This window comes from Salvelinus sp. IW2-2015, unplaced genomic scaffold (genome assembly GCF_002910315.2).
Source record: "Salvelinus sp. IW2-2015 unplaced genomic scaffold, ASM291031v2 Un_scaffold631, whole genome shotgun sequence".
Taxonomy (NCBI): Eukaryota; Metazoa; Chordata; class Actinopteri; order Salmoniformes; family Salmonidae; genus Salvelinus; species Salvelinus sp. IW2-2015.
In genome coordinates, this window is record NW_019942586.1 from 110,087 (window position 1) to 136,308 (window position 26,222).

Sequence of the window (26,222 nt, forward strand, 5' to 3'; positions counted from 1 at the left end):
AGAATAGAATCTACTGTAAGGTCTAGTCCTGTACCAATCATCAAGTGGCATATTTTGGTAGGCCTAGCAGTGTGCCCTATCTACTCGTTATTTTAAAATAACTATTAAACAATGAACACATTAAAAATCATTATTGCAAGTGGGAGTACAGAAGGGAATTGTTCATTGTTTACCTAGAATTTCAAATTCTCTACAAATTCACCAACTCCTAAATTAAAGCAAATTGGACATTTTGATTAGCAGTATAACACAGACAACTCAGTGAAGGTGAAAGAGAGACTCACACTGGAACCGTTTTCTATGTATTTTTTAATGACGAGCATAAATGATCATCAGGTTGTCAACAACCATCTGGTGTCCATGGTGGTACACAAGTTAGGGAATGGGGTATTCACAAATGTACTTTTTCTTGCCAAGGCAGACCTCATCATGCCATTTTCCCTGTGCAGCCAGTGAGAGCACGACACAGCTCTCCCTCTTGGTCCCTGTGGGCTGCTTCTTGATCTTGTCCCAGTTGAAGTAGCTGATGGGCATGCTGTTGACGTCTACATACTGGCCCTCCTTCACAATGTCTGTCACACCGATCCAGAACTCCTTGGTACCTGGCGCACTCCTCTTGGCATAGTCCCTCAGGTCATTGTTTTCATTGAGGTCACGTGGAGTGGCAAGTGTTCCACCCCACGCGATACAGTGTTCGTTGGCCTCATGGTAGTGCTTGGGTTCCTCGATGGTCAGGTAACACTTCCTGTGAGCTTTGATGCCACGAAGACAAACTGGAAGCAGAGGGAAGCAGTTTAATACATTTATCTCCTTCAAACTTCCTCAGGCAATAAGCCTACCTACCATGCTCAAATATTACTGAAGAATTTGAAATATATACTAAATATATATTTACATGATATATTGGTGTATAATGTCTCACTGATATTTTCTAATCTATAGAATATCAATCAGACATAATGAAGACTAGTAGGACCAAGCAAAGGTTTTCATCTSTATCCATGTTTCCTAAACCAAGTTCCCAAAATAAGACATAAGCCCTTTCAGTGGGAGGAACTCAGACAGAGGCATACTATATGAGACTGTAACACTCTGTTCTTCCACCCTCCCTGTATAAAGAACCTGTCTCATCATAATACTTTTATATCCATCATCATACATTTCGCAGAAATTCAACTGCATTATCTTCCACAGCACATGACTCAGTGCTCTGTCAACATCATTATTGCTGCTGCGAGGCATGAGGTTGAAGGTAAGAGTACTCCTGCTCTCTACTGGTGACTGAGCATATTAGTAAATTACGCTAACCCCTGACGTCTGGGGTTAGTGTGAATTACCATAATAAATATAAAATCATAATTTCTCTGCATCAATTCCACACTATTAGAAAAAAAGGTTCCAAAAGGGTTCTTCGACTGTATCCATAGGAGAACCCTTTTTGAAAAGGGTTCTACCTGGAACCCAAAAAGGTTCTACCTGGAACCAAAAAGCGTTTTCCAAAGGGTTTTCCTATGGGGACAGCCGAATAACCCTTTATGTTCCAGATAGCACCATTTTTTTCTCCAATAGTGCATGTACCAAAGGTACATACAGTATACACCTGCTTAACCCATAAGAAACATAGAGTAACTGCTAAATCTGCACTGTTTCCCCATCAGAGGCATTCCCTCCTTGAATCGTTCCTGGCCCTAAATCAGCACTCAGTATGAGCACACAGAGCAGCCAACCCCGCAATACCTGTCTGCAGAGCTGAGATCTCCTTCAGGGAGTTCACCTCCTGCCACAGCTTCTCCAGCTGGGACTTTACATCATCCTCATCTGCCGCTGCATCTCCATAGAAACACAGACAAGCAGGCAGGCATGTCAGAGAGAAAATGTACAGAAAAACATCGTAGAGCCACTGAAGTTTAGTGTAGTGTGTGTGGTGAGTGTTACCTCTCTGTGGTGCTGGCACTGCTTTCCTGGTACGAGATGGATGGCTATATCCCTGGTGGAGCAAGGTAAGAGAGATAACCAAAAAGATGGGGAGAACCAGACACGCCATGTCCGCACTAAATTCCGACAAAAGAAAGGGGCACAACTTTTAACATTGACACAGGAGCCCAAAGCAATGTGGGCAGTTCACTATATACAGGCTCACTGTTTGCTCCTGCAGTGATTCACCTCTCATTGGCTGACACTATGTAACTTTGTTTTTTTTTCAAACACCAGGGGGAACTCAAATACCATGGGTGGGGTGACAACAATGATGCCCCTGTTTCTGCCCATTCATAAATATTTACTTGGGACAAGGTGCAATTCATTTACCGTTTTCCCCATCCATTTCACAAACAAGCCGTAAATTCATTGACTGCAACACTGCACAGAACGTTCTGTATGAGAACATCTGATAGTTTCTGTATCTGACCTCCCACCACTCCCCTGTGCATGGATACATTTGACCCACAGTAAATTAACCCTGAAAAAGAAATGTTGCTACTCCATAGATGGCTAAGAGATTTGTTATTTTATACGCCATGTCACCAAATTTATTTGTATGACCAAATGCATAGATAGGTCTCCCAATGCATCAAAACATTATGAGGATGATGACATTTTGCTTAACTCTAATTATATCTCATTCAAATGTGCTGAAAATACAGAGATTCAGCTGTGTAACCATGGAAAACATGGAGCTTAATAGAGCTGAGGAAGTCCAGCTCCCTGCTCTGGTGCAGCAGAGGTTCTTTTTAGCGTGTGATGTTGTAGAGTAGACAGATCAGACGGAAGAGAGGTGCAGTGTTAAGAAAAACTCTGCTGTCTGATTGAGAGAGCCGGGGATGCCCAAGCGGCACGTGGCCTCACTTAAAAATGAATGAAGAGATACATCTCAAATTTGATTAGGTGTAATGGTACAGTAAATATAATGTCTGTGTGAAACCATTTGCATGAATTAATTCCCAAAACCTGAAGAGCAACATTGAAAAGTAATCACAATGTCATAACAATACTCTGGAACCCTGGTCTCATCCAGATAATAGTCTAGGGCTGTTGAGAGGTGCAATATGACCACATAGTTAAAGTGGTTTAGCTACACAATGCTAAAAGGATGCAATCCATGTTTCAAATATATTACAGCATTGGAGCATAAAAACAGTAAAAGATCTTCGGCATAAATTATGTTTATGCCAGTCAGAGAGATAAATTCTGCAGGCTTAGATAATAATGCCTATAAATAGCACATAGGACATCGGCAAAGGTCACCCATTTGATTTACATTACCGTGGGGGGATAGGAGCTTGAGAAAAGGTCAAGCATTTGTTATCACAGTTGTATTTGATTTATAAGATTCATAGGAAGTTGTGGTGGTGACATCGTGAAAGGCCACCGCCCTGCCAGTAAATAGCAAAGGACCAACCTCATTTATATTGCATAATAAAGGTGTTACATACCCCACTGCTATAAGTGGGAAAGGGATGATAAGAGAATATCAAGACTCAAAGTGATTGGGAAAGATGAAAATAAGTAATTCATGTTGAATCCTTATGACTTAATTAGATAAGAACCTAAGAAATCGGCAGAGCTACTTAAAGTAACCATGGTCAAAGTCTATTTACCATTGTTAACAGGAAAGTAATTTACAGTGAGAAAATTACCATGGATTTAAAGCTTAAATCATTTTTCATACTGTACATTCTTGGAGAAATACCCCAGCTTATGAGAGTGTGATATTATAGGCAGTCTTTCACAGGGTGGCTAGTGGAGAAAACCTGCAGATGACACAGGCCAAGAAAAACACACAGCTTTCCCAGAATGCTCTTCAGATACATTTATTCATGTAAACAGAACTGGACTACGTACAGTATAACATAACAAAAACACTAATACCAACAAATACAGTTAAACAATATCTTCATATAAGTCTGTAATCAGGCTCCAGCTACAGTACTAAACACGCCTACATATTTTGTTTATCTTTTTTTACTTTTAAGGCAAGTTGACTATCCATCATAATGACCTCCCATGGAAACACAAACATACACACTGCAAGTTACTCTACACTCTAGACCTAGACTAACTGGAAAACCCAAAGACACATTCACATTTAGATGTACTGTTCTCCTTCATTAATATACTTGATTTCCAGCATCATTGCCAAGTCTATCATGAAAGGAAATAGGTGCAATGTTGTGATGACGCTAATAAAATATTTGAATAAAATGTTGTGACATTTAATGTGACTTAGCTCATTAACGATCATACGAATGTTGTAAGTGGCAAATGAAAGATCAATGAAATGTGTGAAACTGGATTTCTTCACTAGTGGGTGGTTTGGATGGAGAAGCACAGCTGGCTACTTTCCAATCACTTCTACAGCCATGTAATAACTGGGCCCTTTCTTCCCATACAGACAGTAGGGTACATAGAAAAATTTATCATATTTTCTATTCACTTGCAAAGTTACAAGAAATTGTATGCTGTTTTATACGGTGTCTGTACATTTATTTTTGGTTTGGGAATACTCCTGAAGGTAATATGTAAGCTTGCAGTTATATGAAACACGGCTGCCTTAGCTAGATTTACTGTTTATAACAAGGCGATTCAATAGCTTTCATCTCCGTACCATCAATGGTAGTTTCATATTTTAATGAATAAATAGCTTTGTACGTTGGATGATTGATTTCACACTTTCCATATGGATAATACTGGTAGCACAATACAGTTGTCATACTCCATCTCACATGAGATGTTAACATCTGAAATGAATAACTCCTGTCCTGTGGTATCCACAGCAATAGTACTTCCATTCTTGATGGCCCATCAGCTCATCTGTAAGTGAATGTGTCTTTAGTCCTCCCCCTCGTTGGCACTCTGTTTGGGAGGCATTGTACACTATACACAGGCACCAGCCAGTAAAGGTAACACAACTTCTTACACACACATAAAGAACACAGACTAAACAGAAACGGGTGTGGTTAATCATCATCATTACCTGACCACCATGCCATTTCTCTCTGCATCGTTTGTCTGAAATGTGGACTATGGATGAGGCCAAAAGCTGACGTTATATTTCTAATTTTCATTAGTTGCAGAAATGTAGGAAACACACTCAGAATGCTGCCTGGCATTTGGCAGAACCACCATGAAATGTAGTGTTTGTGGAATGGGTACAATTCAAATACTGAAATCTTCTACAAGACTGCTGCAGCCTTCTAGCTCAAAGGCACTGGTGATCCCATAACAACACCGCAGAAGGTCGGATCCCTAATGTGTCGGTAAACATGGTAGCAGGCATTTACAGTGGCATTTCCTAATAATCTCTCCTAGCTCACACACTGCTGAAGATAACCTGAGAGAGGAGGGTGAGAAACGATCTCAGAGAGTGATTTTGATAGACTCACTGCAGCAGGTGGAGGTAAATAGCCCAGGGCCAATCTGCTCTGGGTTTGCTGTGTATTCAGTGGTAATGGGGTGATCAGAGTGACTAGTGTTCATGAAGCAGCCGAAATGAATCTCACTTCTGCGTCATCATAATAGTGGTAAAAGAGAAAGGGGAATATAGCTTAGAGGAGACGTTTACTCTAACACCCACCCTCCTTGTTTCCCTCTTGTTTCAACCACCAAGACAGGAGTACAAGCATGGTCAAAATCACTTATGTGCCTGGTTCACTCTCACTCACTTACTGTTCTCTTTMACACTCAATCACTCACTCTCRTATTKTCCCTAAAAGCAACATAATCAACCCCTTATTCACTCCRTTCCTACTTTGYTCCCTTGTTAAGGTTGCCATAGAACACAMTGAACAACRATGAGGCTGCAGATAGGTCTAAGCATCTCTTAACATCATTTGGTCAGCAACACAATGCTCATCATAATACTGGATAGTGAATGGCACTTTAGCTGATGGGCAACTTTGACAACCAGTGTCTTATGAGTTTCCAAATGTCTTTCAAACATCTTACATAACAAAAGACAACAGACCCACACACAAGCACACAAACATACACTCACATACTGTACAACGGTTTGAGTTCACGGTGCGTAGTTCTGGTCGTGGAGTCGTCTGTTATGGGACTAATCCCCCGCTCCACCGCCTTCCTTTAAGGTGTCCAGGCCAGTTGTGGTGCCGTGCCTGGGCCTACTGGATGAAAGGCATGCGCTCCTTGTTGTCACTGTCCCCTTCATGTTCCTCCTCCTCCTCACCAGCCTCACTAGTCTCTGTGCTGTCACTGGCCATCTACACAGAATACAGAACACATTGTAATTTATCCAAATACAGAATAGAGAACCAATACACACCATGTACGGTATAAACTGTATCTATAAGAAAACATCCAAAGACAAGGAACAAAGGATTCAGTTATTAAAGTATCTGTCCAGTGTTCCAGATTTGTTATGAAATATTACCGACAATTAATTACAATATGAATTAAATAGATTACTAATACAAAATATATATAATTAAGGATGTTAAAAAGCAGATTTTCTCTGTGTCCCTGCTTGGCATTTCGGAAACAACACTGGCATACACTTGGATATTCAAATTAGTTCCCATGTGGAAGCACTGGGGCAGACTTCCTGAGCCTGGCTGCACTAAGTCAAATAGTATGGATGGATTCAGGATTTGGAAATGCACAATAAAACTACTAGGGCACTTTACTATAACATCAATAAATTAATAAATGCACACTGATTAATGCACAATTATGAGTCGTTTATGTCCTTTGCTTTATCATTATATTCCTAATATTTGTGTTGTTAGCAACATAAATAACGTTAGCCAGCTAGGTAACGTTAGTTGTGAAGCTAACTAACTAGCTACTGGCTGCTGCTATCTTTATCAACAACAGCTAACGTTAACTAGGTTTCCCCTTGATCTAAAACTTTTAGATGCAAACCACATGATTTAAAATTGAAGGAGATGGTGAGATGGTTGTTGTGTGGAGGATCTGCTTTGACTTGCTTTCTTGTTGGTTAGCCAGCTGGCTTATTTAGCATTGATAGCGAACGTTAGCATGCTAGCTAACGTTAGCATGCTAACATTAGCTAACTGCTTCTAAACAGTCAGCAGGCCAACTCTTACTAACCTAGGGTGACTACAAGTCCCAGATTGTGCCGGACAGTCCTGCAGTTTGGCCCTCTTCCCACATCCCACAACCAAACAATTATGTTCTGCATTTTATTAACAAATTCAAACACCACTAATTTAGATTAAAAACAATTTGTCCCGTATTTCAGTCAGACATTCCAACCTGTCTCTTGCAGTCACTTTTCGCGTATGAAAAATAAATCTATCATAAGAATGTGGTAGCCTACTGGTGATGTTAAACACTTCTCCAATCGTTGCTGAGATCTGATATTCTGCACAGTGCAAAACGAGATGTAGACTAATGTCATAGGCCTATTGTCAACCAATCATATTTCTCAAATCCTTTCGGGCTAAATTCCAGCTAAACTTGGAGAGGACAATTAGGCCTAACTATTTTCAAAAAGCATACTTCTGATAAAGAACTACAAAAGTAAGTAAATAACCGTATTAGACTGAAAGATAAGGTCATTTCGTCAAACTTGTGAGGCTCTCCATGCTCATTAGTTGCACAATAAACATATTTGCTGCTACTTCACTAAATCCGATTTTAAAGTCTCACTTCCTAGCTATTTGACCTTCCATGAGACCACCAAAATGTTTCCTTGGCCAAATATTCCCAGATTTTCATAAAACAGCCACACATGTAGTCTCTCATTTCTGCATCACCAAATTTTGCAAAAGGCAAAAGCGTAGGCTAGGTGCGCTTCAATTACTTGTTTGGTGCAGTAGACTGCAGGGGTGTAGTGCTGCCATTACTCTGCTACTTCTCACAATGGTGCTCATTTAGTAATGTTAGATCAAAGCTGAATCAATGTCTTGAAAGATCACATAATGATTAATTGTCACTGGGCACAGACGTCAATTCATTTAATTGGGGTGGCAGCGTAGCCTAGTGGTTAGAGCGTTGGACTAGTAACCGAAAGGTTGTTAGATCGAATCCCTGAGCTGACAAGGTACAGCTGTCGTTCTACCCCTGAACAAGGCAGTTAACCCACTCTTCCTAGGCCGTCATTGAAAATAAGAATGTGTTCTTAACTGACTTGCCTAGTTAAATAAAGGTAAAATAACTTTTTTTTTTATGACGTGGAAAGAACGTTCATTCAACCAAATCAAATCAAATCAAATCAATTTTTATTAAGTCACATACACATGGTTAGCAGATGTTAATGCGAGTGTAGCGAAATGCTTGTGCTTCTAGTTCCGACAATGCAGTAATAACAACAAGTAATCTAACCTAACAATTCCACAACTACTACCTTATACACACAAGTGTAAAGGGATAAAGAATATGTACATAAAGATATATGAATGAGTGATGGTACAGAACGGCATAGGCAAGATGCAGTAGATTATAGAAGTACGGTATATACATATGAGATGAGTACTGTAGGGTATGTTAAACAAAGTGGCATAGTTTAAAGTGGCTAGTGGTACATGTATTACATAAAGATGGCAAGATGCAGTAGATGATATAGAGTACAGTATATACATATACATATGAGATGGTAATGGAGGGTATGTAAACATTATATAAGTGGCATTGTTTAAAGTGGCTAGTGGTACATTTTTACATAATCCATCAATTCCCATTTTTAAAGTGCTGGAGTTGAGTCAGTATGTTGGCAGCGGCCGCTAAATGTTAGTGGGCTGTTTTAACAGTCTGATGGCCTTGAGATAGAAGCTGTTTTTCAGTCTCTCGGTCCCTGCTTTGATGCACCTGTACTGACCTCGCCTTCTGGATGATAGCGGGGTGAACAGCAGTGGCTTGGGTGTTGTCCTTGATGATCTTTATGGCCTTCCTGTGACATCGGGTGGTAGGTGTCCTGGAGGGCAGGTAGTTTGCCCCCGGTGATGCGTTCTGCAGACCTCACTACCCTCTGGAGAGCCTTACGGTTGTGGGCGGAGCAGTTGCCGTACCAGGCGGTGATACAGCCCGACAGGATGCTCCGATTGTGCATCTGTAGAAGTTTGTGAGTGCTTTTGGTGACAAGCCGAATTTCTTCAGCCTCCTGAGGTTGAAGAGGCGCTGCTGCCCTTCTTCACAACGCTGTCTGTGTGGGTGGACCAATTCAGTTTGTCCGTGATGTGTACACCGAGGAACTTAAAACTTTCCACCTTCTCCACTACTGACCCGTCGATGAGTAGGGGGTGCTCCCTCTGCTGTTTCCTGAAGTCCACAATCATCTCCTTTGTTTTGTTGACGTTGAGTGTGGAGTTATTTTCCTGACACACCAACTCCGAGGGCCCTCACCTCCTCCCTGTAGGCCGTCTCGTCGTTGTTGGTAATCAAGCCTACCACTGTAGTGTCATCCGCAAACTTGATGATTGAGTTGGAGGCGTGCATGGCCACGCATCGTGGCCATGCTGGGGCGGCCCGTCAGGAAGTCCAGGACCCAGTTTCACAGGCGGGTCGAGACCCAGGGTCTCGAGCTTGATGACGAGTTTGGAGGGTACTATGGTGTTAAATGCTGAGCTGTAATCGATGAACAGCATTCTCACATAGGTATTCCTCTTGTCCAGATGGTTAGGCAGTGTGCAGTGTGGTTGCGATTGCGTCGTCTGTGGACCTATTGGGTCGTAAGCAAATTGGAGTGGGTCTAGGTGTCCGGTAGGGTGGAGGTGATATGTCCTTGACTAGTCTCTCAAAGCACTTCATGATGACGGAAGTGAGTGCTACGGGGCGTAGTCGTTTAGCTCAGTTACCTTAGCTTTCTTGGAACAGGAACAAATGGTGGCCCTCTTGAAGCATGTGGGAACAGCAGACTGGGATAAGGATTTATGAATATGTCCGTAAACACACCACCAGCTGGTCTGGGATGCTCTGAGGACGCGGCTGGGAATGCCGTCTGGGCCTGCAGCCTTGCGAGGGTTAACACGTTTAAATGTTTTACTCACCTCGGCTGCAGTGAAGGAGAGTGTGTGCCAGTGCGTTAGTACTCTACATAACAAAACCAAATATAATAGCATAGTAGCATAGTAATAGTAACATTACTGTAACATTATAGTAACATTACTGTTACACCAAAAATACCACATAATTTCTTATGAGATTTTAGGATGGTAAGCTGAATAGTCCCCAAAAATTATCAGATGGCCAAAACTCAACTGCGCCAGAATGTGCTATGATTGAAAAAAATATGTAATACAGGAAGGCTATGAAGTTTAACACCATCTGCTCTAATTTGCCCACGAAATAGGAATTCACGAAGATCTAAATGCATATTCCCATGAAACTACTTGAGATCAAATGATCGGCATGCAGACGCAGTTTGGACATTTCACTGGTAAAATGTAAAGAATTATCATTCATGATTGACAGTGATGATGCCATGGCCTATTTTGAAATGAGGGATGCCTAACTTGGTGTTTGAGGGTATTAAAAATATAAATGTTTCTTGAGACAATATGTGTGGGCATAGGTAGATGTTGCAATTGGAGGATGCATTTTATGCATATTCTATAATGATATTCAATAGGCTACATCTGGGGGGGATGGGGACGTGCTGCTAAAGGTTTTTATTCATGAAGGCAACTGTCTCGCGAATGTCCCGCAAAATCATCCTGTTGTCCCGCATTTGGGTATTTTAATTGTGGTCTACCTATACAAACCACATAATTTGAAATAGAAGTAACAGGTGAGATAGTTGTTACATATGAGTTGTCCTTTTTGCTAACACCAGCTGTGGATTGCTCGGCTTGCTAGCTATCTTGCTTGTGTGCAGTGAGTGTGCATTACTGAGCACGTGCCTCCCATTATCTCAAGAATGATCCTTCGCCCCACTGGAGAATAAAAACAAAAAAGGCAAAAGCTACTGGACCAATCACATATGGCCCAAGAAAATTTCAAGCATTACATTTTTTTTTAAACATTTTTTTTATTTTTTAAAAATACAATTAATAGAGTTTGAGATGGGGTTTTACTGGACAGTTACTTTAAACGTATCAACATTGAATCAACATTTTGTCAACGCTGCTCAGGCTTTTGTTTCTTATGTTTGCTGCTCCAAATGGGGACGCTGACATTCACGGGTCACTATAGAAACCAGTGCCATTGGAGGATATCATGTTCATTGTTATCAGACTTAGTTTTATCTAAGAACCTCAAACCTAACCATGTGTTGATTTGGCCAAGAGTTTTCCAGGGATAAATTGCTCACTGTGGTGAGTCATGATGCTATTTAACCTTCTTATGGCTGGGGGCAGTATTGAGTAGCTTGGATGAATAAGGTGCCCAGAGTAAACTGCCTGCTACTCAGTCCCAGAAGCTAAGATATGCATATTATTAGTAGATTTGGATAGAAAACACTCTGAAGTTTCTAAAACTGTTTGAATGATGTCTGTGAGTATAACAGAACTCATATGGCAGGCAAAAACCTGAGAAAAAATCCAACCAGGAAGTGGGAAATCTGAGGTTTGTAGGTTTGCCTATCCAATATACAGTGTCTTTGGGTCATATTGCACTTCCTAAGGCTTCCACTAGATGTCAACAGTCTTTAGAACCTTGTTTCATGCTTCTACTGTGAAGAATGAGGGAAGGAGAGCTCTTTGAGTCAGGTGTCTGGCATGAGCTGACCACACGCGCTCCCGTGAGAGCGACCTGTGTTCCATCGCATTTCTGAAGACAAAGGAATTCTCCGGTTGAAACATTATTGAAGATTCATGTTAAAAACATCCTAAAGATTGATTCTATACATCGTTTGACATGTTTCTACGAACTGTAATGGAATTTTTTGACTTTTCGTCTGACCTGCTTATCAATTTGGATTTTGGAACAATTTGGATTTTGGAACTAAACGCGCGAACAAAAAGGAGGTATTTGGACATAAATTATGGACGTTATCGAACAAAACAAACATTTATTGTAGAACTGGGATTCCTGGGAGTGCATTCTGATGAAGATCATCAAAGTGAATATTTATAATACTATTTATGACTTCTGTTGACTCCACAACATGGCGGATATCTGTATGGCTTGTTTGGGCTCTGAGCGCTGTACTCAGATTATAGCATGGTGTGCTTTTTCCGTAAAGTTTTTTTGAAATCTGACACAGCGGTTGCATTAAGGAGAAGTTTATCTAAAGTTCCATGTATAATACTTGTATCTTTTATCAATGTTTATTATGAGAATTTCTGTAAATTGATGTGGCTCTCTGCAAAATCACCGGATGTTTTGGATGCAAAACATTACTGAACATAACGTGCCAATGTAAACTAAGATTTTTGGATATAAATATGAACTTTATCGAACAAAACATACATGTATTGTGTAACATGAAGTCCTATGAGTGTCATCTGATGAAGATCATCAAAGGTTAGTGATTAATTTTATCTTTATTTCTGCTTTTTGTGACTCCTCTCTTTGGCTGGAAAAATGGCTGTGTTTTTCTGTGACTAGGTACTGACTTAACATAATCGTTTGGTATGCTTTCGTCATAACGCCTTTTTGAACTAGGACACTGTGGCTGGATTTACAACAAGTTTATCTTTAACATGGTGTAAAATACTTGTATGTTTGAGGAATTTTAATTATGAGATTTCTGTTGTTTGAATTTGGCGCCCAGTCCACACTATCACTGGCTGTTGTCAAGTCGATCCCGTTAACGGGATCTCAGCCATAACAAGTTAATAATTTCCTTTTTCCTCAAAGTTTTTCAAACTTGTTGAATGCATGTGCAATTTTAGACCACTTATTGATAACTTGTTTTTGTAGAAAAAAATGTCAGGGTTGTGTACGTACCAAAGGAGTGGGAGACTTCTCCACATCCAGGATTAGCTTTCCTATGTTGCCTCTGTCGTGGATCCTCTGCATGGCTTCTTTTACCTGGGGTTCAAACACAATAACCAATCAGACCAAACACTGACTGTCACATAAAATCAATGTCAGTAATAACAATATATACCATATAGTTTAGACATTTGATCCCCCAAAATACAGCTTGTGATTTTGTTTGGGAGCTGTATGTGACGTTCTGAATAGAGTGCATGCAGTTTTAGGCACTGCACATTAGGTGGCAGTGGTGACTCAGCAAGCCCATGAAAAACATAGCGACAGAGTGTGAGTATGTGCAAAGAGGAGTAGACGTTGCAATCGGGGTGATAAGGGTTTGCATTTCTCGTCACAACAACTTCAAAACTACATTTAGCATCTTCCATCCAAACTCTTATAATAGGAGCCAGCTAAAAATCACATTCTTAAATCACAGTCCACATTGTCTGCAGAACTGAATGCTATTATGCTGTGCAAATAGCCTGACTAACAACAGAGTGTTTAAAAAACGTATAGGTGCAGTGAAATTTGTTGTTTTACAGGGTTAGCCATAGTACAATCTTCATACACAACCCAACAAATTACAGCCAACAACCACAACTAATTGGTGTTCAGATTCCAAACTCAACCAATCATACAACCAGTGTCAGCACATGCTCTCATTTAGAATGATCAGAGTGTTATTATCTGAGTGGAACAGTTGCTACATGTGCTAAGCTGAGGGCCATATTTTAAAGTGTTACTGCCTGTTCATTCAGCTGGGTGGAAGTGAGAGGTCAAACATTCCACTTCCCAGACAGACAGTAACTTGAAGCACACACTGGTTCTCTCTCAAATAAATCAGTGCAGGTCACTGTATAATCATTCAGTCAGTCATCAGAGCCAGCACACATTTAAGACAGCCAGGATGTGCACAAAGCACKACGATCATCACACCATTTCACAGGACTGAAAAATACGTGTCATTTCTAGAATACTGTACTTTGTATATTGCGTGACTTGGTCTGGTGGCTTTTCTGAATTGATATACATGGCCGGTGAAGATTAGCGTCCCTGTCCTTCATCTAGCCAGACCCAGTCAATACCCAAACCCTCCGTCAGAGCTCATGACATTTACAGATGATTGGAATTGCTCCCCACCCGCCTAAAAAAAAAGGTGCTGCAAGTGTATTCCTCCTACTTCTAGGGAGGTCAACCCTGCCACGCCAATACTTTTCATCACACCATTTCACAGTATGACATATAGCATGATGAGATGACCTATAATGATTACCTCCTCTAAGTCAATGCCACTGGAGACCACTTTAGGGCTGCCCTTCCAAGTATTCTTACCTTACTGTCAGACTCCATTTTAAAGTTGCATCTCTGCCTCTATACTCTTTGTTCTATGTGGTGACGTTTCACCAATCCCAATGTTTCAGTGCTCAAAGCACACCACTCCCCATGCTCCCTATCATCTGTTGCTACGTACAGCAGAGAAGGGATATCTGAGACCAGTCTGCCCTGATGCATCTCAGGGATATTGCCTCTATGCTCAGTGTGATTACTGCAGAATGAATCCATTTACAGCAGTCCATGGCCAGGCGAGCACAATAAAACGCATCACTGAGAGAGCAGTTCAAAATATATCTTTCAAGGCACAATGCATTTTCAAAGTCATATCCGTATAATGGAGCAATTGTCTTTGAATGTTTTGAAAGGAAGCAACTGAGAGTCATGAGTAGGCACCCTTTACATTACTGTAATATCTTTAGCATGGAAATGTATCAGTGGTAACATTTCTATAATGATTCCGAAATCCATTGAGCACAAGTTGTGTTTTCCCTGATTGTGTGTTGTTTCATTCCCCTTGGGGTTGGATAGATCTCTTTCCTTTAATTCATCCCTGGTCATTTCTAATGGCAGTAGTGTTTGCTTTTCCAGAAACCCACTTGAGAACACAATTAGGAAAATGAGTGTACCAAGAATCAATCCTGCAGTCAAATACAGGGAGATGCACTAGAAGGCTCTGTGATGCTGTAATTCAACATGATGCACTCTGCAATGGAAAACATGAGTCACATGGCTCTACAGTGTGACCATTTTACTTGCATATGTACCTAAATATTTTGCTGTGTGACCTGGAATTTTAATATAGGAGCACCAGTGCGCTTAGAATAAAATCACCCAGATGATAATTGTTGCAATGATTCCTTCACTGTACCGCAGGCCCTGGGTGCCACGGAGTATATGCTTGCACCATTACTACAAAGAAAAAAATATTTGAGGTAACAAGCAGTTAATTGTGCTCTTAAATTTCTTTGTGCTCCAAAATGTTTCAACTTCGGCACACAGGTGCTCCCTGTAAAAAAGGTCAGCGTAGAGCCTTGAGTCACATCCCTCACTGTGGGTAAACATTTATCAGCATGTGAATAATTATCATTCATAATGTTCACCATAAATCTAATACATGCTTACTAACTTCAGCCACACAGAATATCCCAGTGTACAACAGCTTGTTAAAAATTTGTTTTCAACGACCATTGACTCAAACTGGAGACTGGCTGCTTTAGTAGTGGCAGCTGTGAGCCACTCCAACCTGATGGGTGGTGGGTTGTGGAATCTAATCCCCATGTTACTTCTCCTACAACCCCAACAGGATTTACCAGACTCGAGTAGCACCGATGTTTGAAGTTGGAACAATAACTATTTTCTTTTCTTTCATGACTAAAAACTGATATAATCTAAAATGTCTTTGAGTGAGACCATGTTATCCAGTTTGAATGGCAAATATTTTTTGCCTTGGGATATCCAAGTGGGGTGCTATCCAGACAGTACTCAGTAGGTACACCATGAGAAAACCATTTCTACCAGGTAGGTGCACCAATCTCTGTCCATACATAAATGATGATGTTAGTAAATAAATTATGTTATGGGAAAAAGTGGGATCATAAATACAGCCTTGTGAGGTCATACAGTTACTGTGATTCAGTGGATCCTTCCATTTCTGACAAATATTGCCTCAGCATTTTCCTACAAGCCACTGCAAACAGAGTACTTTCAATGTGAGACAGTTGTGTTGGTTTGGACGGCTGTGACACCTTACTACCACATGGTTAATCCATCCCCCACCTCATCTCCACCCCCCATCTCTTAATCTTTAGGTTCCTTTGTTAAAGAAGATTTAGATTTAATGCGTCCGCATCCTTCCCATCCGAAACAGTTTGGAACAGTTTGTGCATATATTATGACAACATTTTGTGACGTTTTTGTTCCGCAAGGGTTTTTCCGCATGTTCATGCACACAAAAAATATCTTGAGGCAAGCCGAAGTCGGTAGCCAAAGTCGGTAGCCAAAGTCTACACCCCTTTGTCGATGATTGGTCAACATTAGGGATTCTTGAATGACAACAAACAGTTAATTGATGAGAGACAAATCGTTTTCATGCAACTTTTTTCACTTGAGATATACTGAACAAAACATCTTGGTTAAATGTAAAATTGCGCCATTTGGCAAAAACATAAAAAATCATTCTGACTATTTTTAGGAAGTGGCTACGGCATCTCAATATTGACAAACAGTAGTATTGACACATTTTTTCCAAATTTTTCAAGCAAAGGTCTTTTAATGGAGTATGCAAGCACACTTGTTCGGTTCACATGCGGAAGGCTTAAAGGCATTGCGTCTTTTCATGGGCTGAGGAGGGTGGAAGGAACTCAAGCATGAAGCCAGAACAACATAATCCAGACTGTGAACCAGCAGTCTGTGCCAGTGTTTGTTCCTGTGTTCAAAGCCGTTATCAGAGTTACTGCATTGGAAATGATGTATACTATAAAGTCATTCAATAGCTGTGCTGGAAGGTAGAGGGGTTTCATGGAAAAGGGTAATGTGATTACTCTCTGATTTCGCTCATTAAAACTCATGGGGATCTAAATAATCACTACATGGGAATAGTTCAACCCCTCAGAGATGATGACCATGGATGGCCTATATCACTGTTCTCATTACCATGGTACACACAGACAATGTACCTCTTTGTCTGGATCCCATTGTTTCCAAAACATTCTTTAGTTAAAAGAAATGACATAGCCTAAAGCAGAAGTAGGTCAGGGACTGTTAATGTGATGTTAATTAACAATGATGGAGAATTGTGGCTGGTTGAAGAGTCGGTAGGGGGTAAATTGTGAAGCAGGCACATATCTGAGAACCAGCAAGGAGGCTCCGCCATGCTTTATCCATGGTGAACCCCTACTGTACTCCCTGTCTAGATCCCGATTACACACAAATTGGCCAAGACACTCCAAGTTAGACAGGCAATGCTGCATGGGTATCCAGGCAACCTCTCCTTCATTCCATCCTGAAGACACACCCTCCACCCTCTCCAGCCAGGCGAGAACCGTTTTCCAGGCTCAGCATTTACACTAACCAACGCCCCCTGAATTCTCATCCCACGCACACAAGCAATGGGAGTCTTTGCCCCTGGCTCGCCACCCCACTTCCCGTTAATGAGACTCTTCATGGGCTGTGGTTCCAGAGAATACCCTGCATTTCATGCCAAACCTCACTGACAACAGCAGAGCACAGGGTTCCCAGGAAAAATACAAAACATCTCATAAACACACCTCTCTCTCGCTCTCTTTCTCTCTCTCTCTCATACAAAGCTGAAACTCACATGCTGCACGATATCCTCCCAAGACAACATTACGGAGAGCTCCACAGACAGCTACAGTATCTGTCCTCCCACAACTGCTGACAATTGCACAACTCATTTCACCAACAAACCACAAAAATAACTTCTGAATGGACTTCAAAGAACTCACTTGGAAAATTTACAGAAAAGCTTCTGCTTACACAACCAGGTATGGCTGCATCCCGGTGGTATCCCTGCGATGTTAAACAGTCATATCTTGGAATTCCTTTCTGAGACCATGCCAGAAGTAGTATTGTGATGTGTCGTACCGGTGAGTGCCAAGCCTATGAGGATCAGAAGGCCCTTTCCGAAAAAGCATTGTCAGGCTTGATAAATGACTTAACATTCTTTATCAGGCAGCCGTAATCTCAATGTTTAGCAGAGAGCGGTCTTCCCAGATGAATGTGGGCAGCTGTTTAATGAACAGATCCTCCTCCCACAACAGGAAAAGGCCACGGCATCCCAAACCAGCCTCACACAGGAGATCGATCTCTAGGCACACAGCTACTGTCACAACTTCTAATAGCATCCAACCTTGACAAGACCCTAAATGACAGGAAAGGCAGAAATTCTGAAGGTCTGGAGAAGACGATTACATTGTCAGTCATATTATAGCTGGTTCAGGTGGAGGTGTGTAATGGGAATTTGAATGCTTGTGCTTATAACTAATTTCTGTGTTCTATTCATGTGCTGTTCTATAAACCAATGTCTGTGTTCATGCAAGTGGCTGACTGTACAAATCCTCCTCTTATCAGTAACTGCAATTTGGCAGTACGCCCAGACGTTGTTTTGAGAACGAACAAACAATATCTCAGTTAAGGTCTCAGCTTAGAGAGAAGCCTTGTGAGGTGTTGGTCTGTCACATGTTATGAAACAGTATTGGTCGGTCACATGAATGAAACAAAACCATAATGATTAATTAATTATGCTAAATCATGCAAATATAACTTGTCTGTGTATAGCTTTATATAAGACAACGGCTGGGACTGCCCAGGAAGAGCTTCTGACAGACATGTGTTCTATGGTGCATTGAGTTGGTTGGAACCTCTCCAGCACGCTGACAATAAACAATGATTCATTTAAGATTGACTTTGAGTGTCCCTGTGTAAGGATTTTTCCACGACAGATGTTTGTAGCATAGAAAATTGCTTGAGAGCAAGAGAGGTAACCAAAGCCATAGCATCAATAGACCTGTGTTACAAAAGCTTTATAACGGAAAATATTTTTTCATCACGCAAAAAATACCTCCCTTTGTGCCACCAAATAACAGAATCTTGTCACCATGTGAGCTAGAGTGAATCTAAAATCTGAAAAGAAAATGCTGACATGGAGAAGATTAAACTGGATGTGGGTTCCCAAGACCTTCAATGTTTTTATGGTGGCCAGTGTGGCCAAGTTCTTTTCAGATCATTGTCCCACAACAACAAAAGTAGGTTTTCATTGAATTTGGCAAGACTGCTGTTCTATGGTGTGCTAGTAAGTGGACAAAGCATATGTTCCTTTTAAAATACAGTGCCTTCAGAAAGTATTCATACCCCTTGACTTACTCCACATGTTCTTGTTATAGCCAGAATTCTAAAAGGATTAAATAGCATTTTCACACACCCATCTACACACAATACCCCATAATGACAAAGTGAAAACATGGTTTTAGAAATATACACTACCATTCAAAAGTTTGAGGTCACTTAGAAACGTACTTGATTTTAATCAGAACAACAATTTTCAGCTGTGCTAACATAATTGCAAAAGGGTTTTCTAATGATCAATTAGCCTTTTAAAATGATAAACTTGGATTAGCTAACACAACGTGCCATTGGAACACAGGAGTGATGGTTGCTGATAATGGGCCTCTGTACACCTATGTAGATATTCCATAAAAAAATCTACCATTTCCAGCAACAAAAGTAATTTACAACATTAACAATGTCTACACTGTATTTCTGATAAAAAAAATAGCTTTTCTTTCAGAAACAAGGACATTTCTAAGTGACCCCCAAACTTTTGAACGGTGTATATATTTTTTTAAATATCTAATTTACATAAGTATTCACACCACTGAGTCAATACATGTTATAATCACCTTTGGCAGCGTTTACAGCTGTGAGTCTTTCTGGGTAAATGTCTAAGAACTTTGCACAACTGAATTGTACAATATTTGACTATTATTCTTTTCAGAATTCTTCAAGCTCTGTTAAATTGGTTGTTAATCATTTCTAGACAAGTAACTCAACCACTCAGGAACATTCACTGTCTTCTTAGTAAGCAACTCCAGTGTATATTTGGCCTTGTGTTTTAGGTTATTGTCCTGCTGGAAGGTGAATTAATCTCCCTGTGTCTGGTGGAAAGCAGACTGAAGCAGGTTTTCCTCTAGGATTGTGCCTGTGCTTAGCTCCATTGAGTTTATTTTGTATCCTGAAAAACTCCCCAATCCTTAATGATTACAAGCATACCCATAACATGATGCAGCCACCAATACTAAACATTTAGAAAAACATAATTACACTTTGATATTATTAGGTATTGTGTGTAGATCAGTGACACAAATTCTCAATTTAATCCATTTTAAACTCAGGATGTAACAATTTCTTTTTTTTAAGTCAAGGGGTGTAAATACTTCCTGTAAGTGCATATGAAAAAGATAGTACAGTACTGAGGGGGTAAGCTAAGCTTGTCTTTTTGAAAATGTACTAAAAGTCTTCAAATTGTCAGCAGAAATAAAGAGATCCCATCTAAAAATGTCTACCAGATCTGTGGATTGGAAATACCCAAAGGACTGCTAATAGCCACAAAAAATAGAAGTGCATTACAAACCATAAGTGACATCATTTCAGACTTCTTAATGGAGCAAAAGAGAAACTGTCATTATTCTGGAAATTCTGATGTGCTATTATTATAGTTAGAAAATTCACAAGCTCCCGTCGATCACCTGAAGGAAACACGGTGTGCTGTGATGGACCCATTTTGAGATATCTTGACTTGACACATTTAACAATTCAGAGGAAAATAGTCCACTCAGTCAAGTGATACAGAAATTCATATTTCCAATGCTGTGCATATAAGGAAAAAAGTTACATTATTAAAAATAGATTTAATCATAGTGAATAGGGTTTAGGAATCACAGTGTTATTATCTAGTTATCTACAGCCGTTTACATGTTGTTCAATTTATCTCTGCAAATCAGTTGGACTGCACACTGATGAATAACATTAATGTCTATCATTTCACATGTTTATGAACAATTCACCAATACGAGTCAGCCATCCATTTTCCTCCATGTATTACAGATGAACAGATAACAACCTTATCTGGGGGCTTCAGTTCCTTCTACCATTTGGGCACATTCAGCTTACTGCCTACTACGAGAGGAGAGGACTGTGTTCATCATGCTGTCTTACACAGGCCAGGTTTGCCAGGTGCAAGGTCATTAAATCAACAAGCGTAGCTAAGGCCCAGATTTAAGAGCCTTAATTTACATGATAGTGTTAATAGAAAGGTGCAGGAGCCAGAGCAAACATGGGGTGAATGACAACAGCCATTTGAATCACTGGAACAAACAGGAATGATCAGACCATGTGGTGGAATCAGTAGCTAACAATGATAACAACCCATAATACATGCCAGTCTTAGCACGGTTCATTTCAGCGTGTCAGAGAGCCCACATGCTGCTGATAGATTTCACTGTCCTACAGGTCACTAGTCAGTGAAAATGGCTCTAGGGTGTCATAACAGGGTGTGGCAGCCTGGTCACTCTCTTGCCACCCACATATTCGGAGAAGTCCCTGGCTACACTCCGGCCTGTTTATCAATGCAGGGCTGTGGTTCCTATGGCAACAGTGCCAAGCTTGGCTCAGCCGGGGAGGTAACGCTAGAGCTGGAGCTCAGCCGGGGAGGTAACGCTAGAGCTGCCGTGATATACAACCACGTAATACTAATGCTGTAGCTCAGTTAGCGACACGAGACAGCTGAGCAGGAGTCCACTGGGCAACAAGTAGCGACAGAAAAGGTGCTGTGTTGAGAATACTTCTCGGCTGTAGGATAGGATACAGATAGGTAAAGACGAACGCATTAAAGCATTGAAAGTGTGGTTCAAGCTTGTGTTACACAAGATTTAGGTGACAACTCAGAAGACTTGAACCATGACAGTCTCATTAATGAGAAATCGAAACATATTTCCAGGACAAGGTGGACTAGTGAATCTACTGAGGCTTGCGTTATCTGTAGCCTGGCTACGGTGGTAGTACATCCTGAGTAATGCCAGTGTCAGTAATGGCCTTCTGCCTGATAGGCTGGTGAGGAGAAAACCCTGCTGGTGCTGAGTTTTAACAAGTGCTGTCTGAGAGGACCATAAATCAGATTGTCCAGAGCTGCCTGGCTGCCTTGCCTGCCTTGCCTGCCTCCTGCCAATGCCAGATCTGAGGTGTCAGGGAGCAGAGTGGAACAGCCAGGCTGGTTGGGAGGGAGAGCTCTGCAACAACAGTAAACAACGGTCCGAAAACAACCGATATGCATTCCGGTGTCAGCTCACTGACAATTCCTAGGCAACAGACAAATGGATGTGGCCCAAGGTAAAAATGGGTTCTTCCCTGAGTGAGCAGCACAGCATAAAGCATACTAGAGTTGTGTTTCTGGAGGGGTGTTCATTTCCTGGAGTGCTGTGAAAGACTGACTGGTTTGGAGGAGCAGGATACAGCTGGTTGATGTGCATCTCTAGGGGGGAGCTTTGTGCATTCTCCGGCTGCATTCCTCTAATAGCCCCCTGAACTTCACTATGGACCTCTCCAGGACTTCACTTGACTCACGGGCACAGGAGAGAATTGCCTCTGTGATGCTCAGGGCATTCAGAAATAGTTTGTAGTAATTGAAGTCTGTGGCTTCAAAGCCGCTCTTCAAAGCAGAGGAAGAAAAAAAAAGACAGAAACACATCATTGCCTTTCTCCAAGACAATAGCCTTATATGTAAACTTGCTTTTCATTGTGCAAACCCGTTTGATATATTGCTATATTGATATATTGCTATATTGATATATTGATATATTGACAAATCCGAGTCTAGAGACATTAAGAGGCTGTGGAGAACAAAATGATATCCCCTGGTCAGGATGTCACGGGGAGATGTTGCATGAGTTCCCTCATGACTACTGTGGAACAGAAGGTAGAGGACCATACCAAACAATCATAGCGAGGCCCCTGGCCACACTGGTGCTGAATGATGAATGTTGCTGTCATAGAAAGTATCCAGATAATCATCTTCAGCTCAGGGGGTTAAATGGCATCCAGAAAGCATGGCCACAACACAGGTAATAAGATTCACATTGCTTGGAGAAGACATGGCCAGCTCATCTATTTCCCCCTCTGGGTCTGTTATTGTTTCCAAGCAGAACAGTAGGATCATAAACAAGGATGACTATTAGGGCTGAGCTTTAGTGTGAGCGATGCTGTAAAATGTTACAGCACTGAAGCCTCCTTCAAACCTATCCCTTTCAAAACACTATCCCTTGCTTTCTCATTAACCTTCACTAAYTTCTCTCTCTCTCTCTGCCCTTACACTCTCTCGCCCTCTTCTGCGGTACCAGCTGCAGTCTCCTCATGATTAGCAGAGTAGTTTTTCTCCGGGCAGTGAGGAGTCTGCAGACGTATCAGTCAGGTGATACAGACCACGTAGCTAGTATGTTATTACATCTTATGATGAGTATGGAGCAGCAGGTACTAATCTCCCTGACTTTCTAAATAACACTTTTCCATGCTGTGACGGCATAAGGCAGAACACACTTCACATCCAAAACATGACTCTGTGTGGTGGAGGCTTCCAGATAGAGAACATGTGTTCTGAAGAGCCCTCTTGGGGGAGAAGTGAACAGCAGAGATTAATAAGAGCCATGTCTGGGGAACGGTGGTTCTGCACTCAGGTGACAGAGCTCAATTCATCACACATCACATTATGTCACCTGATGGAAAGGGACCATATGGATACAGAAGGTCAGTCATGTCTCGCTGACAAACTCAGGCCTGCACTATTGTTGCACATGAGGAGTAATATCATGGTCAATAGTATTACAAGTACATGCAGTCCCCAGAGTAAAATGATTGTAGGTTAAGTCAACACTCTGAAAGCCTGTAAGTCAATAATGTTTCTAATGGACAGAACTAAGATAGGGAAGCCTTTTAGAAAAGTCAATTTATCAACTCAAAGTAGCTGACATGCTAGGATAGCATTTATTCCACTGACTGTCATTATTTGTTTATTTGAGGTTTATTCGGATGACTGATTTCGAAGACAGTGACCTCACGGCAAATATTCTGATAATTAATTCCAAATAAAAAATCTTGATTGGGAAAAAAATGATAACTTATTACAGTATGTCATCTCAGTGTGATACATCTGTAATTAGGGATTTGAATTCCTCAATCACTTTCTTTCCTATTCTGGTATGAGCATTTAAAGGTGCCACCCACCCTGGCATGACTTTGCAGAATGCTGTGGATGGATCAACTTCTGAAACCATGACAACCATGCAGAATAGTGGGGAGTCAGTCTGTCACTTTCCCACCACAAYGCCTGATAGGATCAAAAGGAAAAACAATAAACCAAGCAAACATGGATCTATACTGAACAAAAGTATTGGTCAAAAGTTTCATGAGCTGAAATTAAAGATCCCAGAAATGTTCCATATGTACAAAAAGCTTATTTCTCTGAAATGTTGTGGACAAATTTGTTTACATCCATGTTATTGAGCATTTTCCCCTTGCCAAGATAATCCATCCACCTGACATGTGTGGCATATAAAGAAGCTGATTAAACAGCATGATCATTACAGAGGTGCACCTTGTGCTGGGGAAAATAAAAGACCACACTAAAATGTGCAGTTTTGTCACAACACAATGCCACAGATGTGTACAATTGGCATGCTGACTGCAGGAATGTCCACCAGAGCTGTTGCCAGAGAATTTAATGTTGCTCTACCATAAGCCACAACGTCGTTTAAGAGTATTTGGCAGTACGCCCAACTGGCCTCACAACTGCAGACCACGTGTAACCACGCCAAACAAGGACCTTCAAGGGTGCGTACTCAGCCCCCTCCTGTACTCCCTGTTCACCCATGACTGCGTGGTCATGCACGACTCCAACTCAATCATCAAGTTTGCAGATGACTCAACAGTAGTGGGCTTGATTACCAACAACGACGAGACAGCCTACAGGGAGGAGGTGAGGGCACTCGGAGTGTGGTGTCAACAAAACAACCTCTCACTCAATGTCAACAAAACAAAGGAGATGATCTTGGACTTCAGGAAGCAGCAGAGGGAGCACCCCCTTATCCACATCGAAGGGACAGCAGTGGAGAAGGTGGAAAGTTTTAAGTTCCTCGGCGTACACATCACAGACAAACTGAAATGGTCCACTCACACAGACAGTGTGGTGAAGAAGGCGCAACAACGCCTCTTCAATCTCAGGAGGCTGAAGAAATTTGGCTTGTCACCCAAAACCCTGACAAACTTTTACAGATGCACAATCGAGAGCATCCTGTCAGGCTGTATCACAGCCTGGTATGGCAACTGCACCGCCCTCAACCACAAGGCTCTCCAGAGGGTGGTGTGGGCCTGCACAACGCATCACCGGGGTCACCTACAGCACCCGATGTCACAGGAAGGCCAAAAAGATCATCAAGGACATCAACCATCCGAGCCACTGCCTGTTCACACCGCTACCACCCAGAAGGCGAGGTCAGTACAGGTGCATCAAAGCTGGGAGCGAGAGAATGAAAAACAGCTTCTATCTCAAGGCCATCAGACTACTAAACAGCAATCACTAACTCAGAGAGGCTGCTACCTACATTGAGACCCAATCACTGGCCACTTTAATAAATGGATCACTAGTCACTTTATACAACGCACTCTAAATAATACCACTTTAATAATGTTTACATATCTTACATTACTCATTTCACATGTATATACTGTATTTTATACCATCTATTGCACCTTGCCTATGCCGCTCGGCCTTCGCTCATTCATATACTTACATGTACATATTCTCATTCACCCCTTTAGATTTGTGTGTATTAGGTAGTTGTTGGGGAATTGTTAGATTACTTGTTAGATATTACTGCACTGTCGGAACTAGAACCAAAAGCATTTTGTTACACTCACATTAATATCTGCTAACCATGTGTATGTGACAAATACAATTTGATTTGAATTTGATTTCACATCCGGCTTCTTCATCTGCGGAATTGTCTGAAACCAGCCACCTAAACAACTGATGAAACTGAGGAGTATTTCCATCTGTAATAAAGCTCTTTCGTGGGGAAAAACATTCTGATTGGCTGGGCCTGGCTTCCCAGTGGGTGGGCCTATGCCCTCCCAGGCCCACCCATGGCTGTGCCCATGCCCAGTCATGTGAACTCTCTAGATTTGGGCCTAATGTATTTATTTCAATTGCCTGATTTCCTTCTATGAACTGTAACTCAGTAAAATGGTTGAAATTGTTGCATGTTGYGTTTATAATTTTGTTCAGTATAAAATAAATCCTTTATTTATTGCTTGCTGTCTTCAAGCAAATCACAGGTGGCTGTTCAACTAAGGCTGTGTTCTGAACACAAGGGAGCCCATTTATTAAATGACCTCTTGTGGAGGACAACTCTTAGGAAAAAAGGTGCTATTTAGAACCAATAAGGGTTCTTCGGCTATCTCCATAGGATAACCCTTTGAAGAACACT

General features: G+C 41.3%; 2 protein-coding genes across 3 annotated transcripts in view; both read right to left on the minus strand.

Moving 5' to 3' along the window:
* Positions 1-291: 291 nt before the first annotated feature.
* clec3a (C-type lectin domain family 3, member A) lies at positions 292-2,118 on the minus strand. Of its 2 annotated transcripts, none has more exons than XM_024135836.2 (3): positions 1,936-2,118; positions 1,738-1,824; positions 292-773 (listed from the first exon to the last, which is right to left on the minus strand). In XM_024135836.2, the coding sequence occupies exons 1-3, from the start codon at positions 2,042-2,044 to the stop codon at positions 376-378; spliced, it is 594 nt and encodes a 197-aa protein (XP_023991604.1). In that variant the 5' UTR covers positions 2,045-2,118; the 3' UTR covers positions 292-375. The 2 variants fall into 2 exon arrangements, with proteins under 2 accessions (XP_023991604.1, XP_023991603.1); XM_024135835.2 differs by having other exon boundaries at positions 1,738-1,830.
* Positions 2,119-3,793: 1,675 nt separating this feature from the next.
* The window catches only part of LOC112068643 (synaptic vesicle membrane protein VAT-1 homolog-like), a 34,402-nt gene continuing 11,973 nt past the window's right edge, over positions 3,794-26,222 (minus strand). The window contains 2 exon segments of the mRNA XM_024135830.2: positions 3,794-6,218; positions 12,808-12,891. Coding sequence (XP_023991598.1) covers positions 6,120-6,218; positions 12,808-12,891 — 183 coding nt within the window. The 3' untranslated portion in view covers positions 3,794-6,119.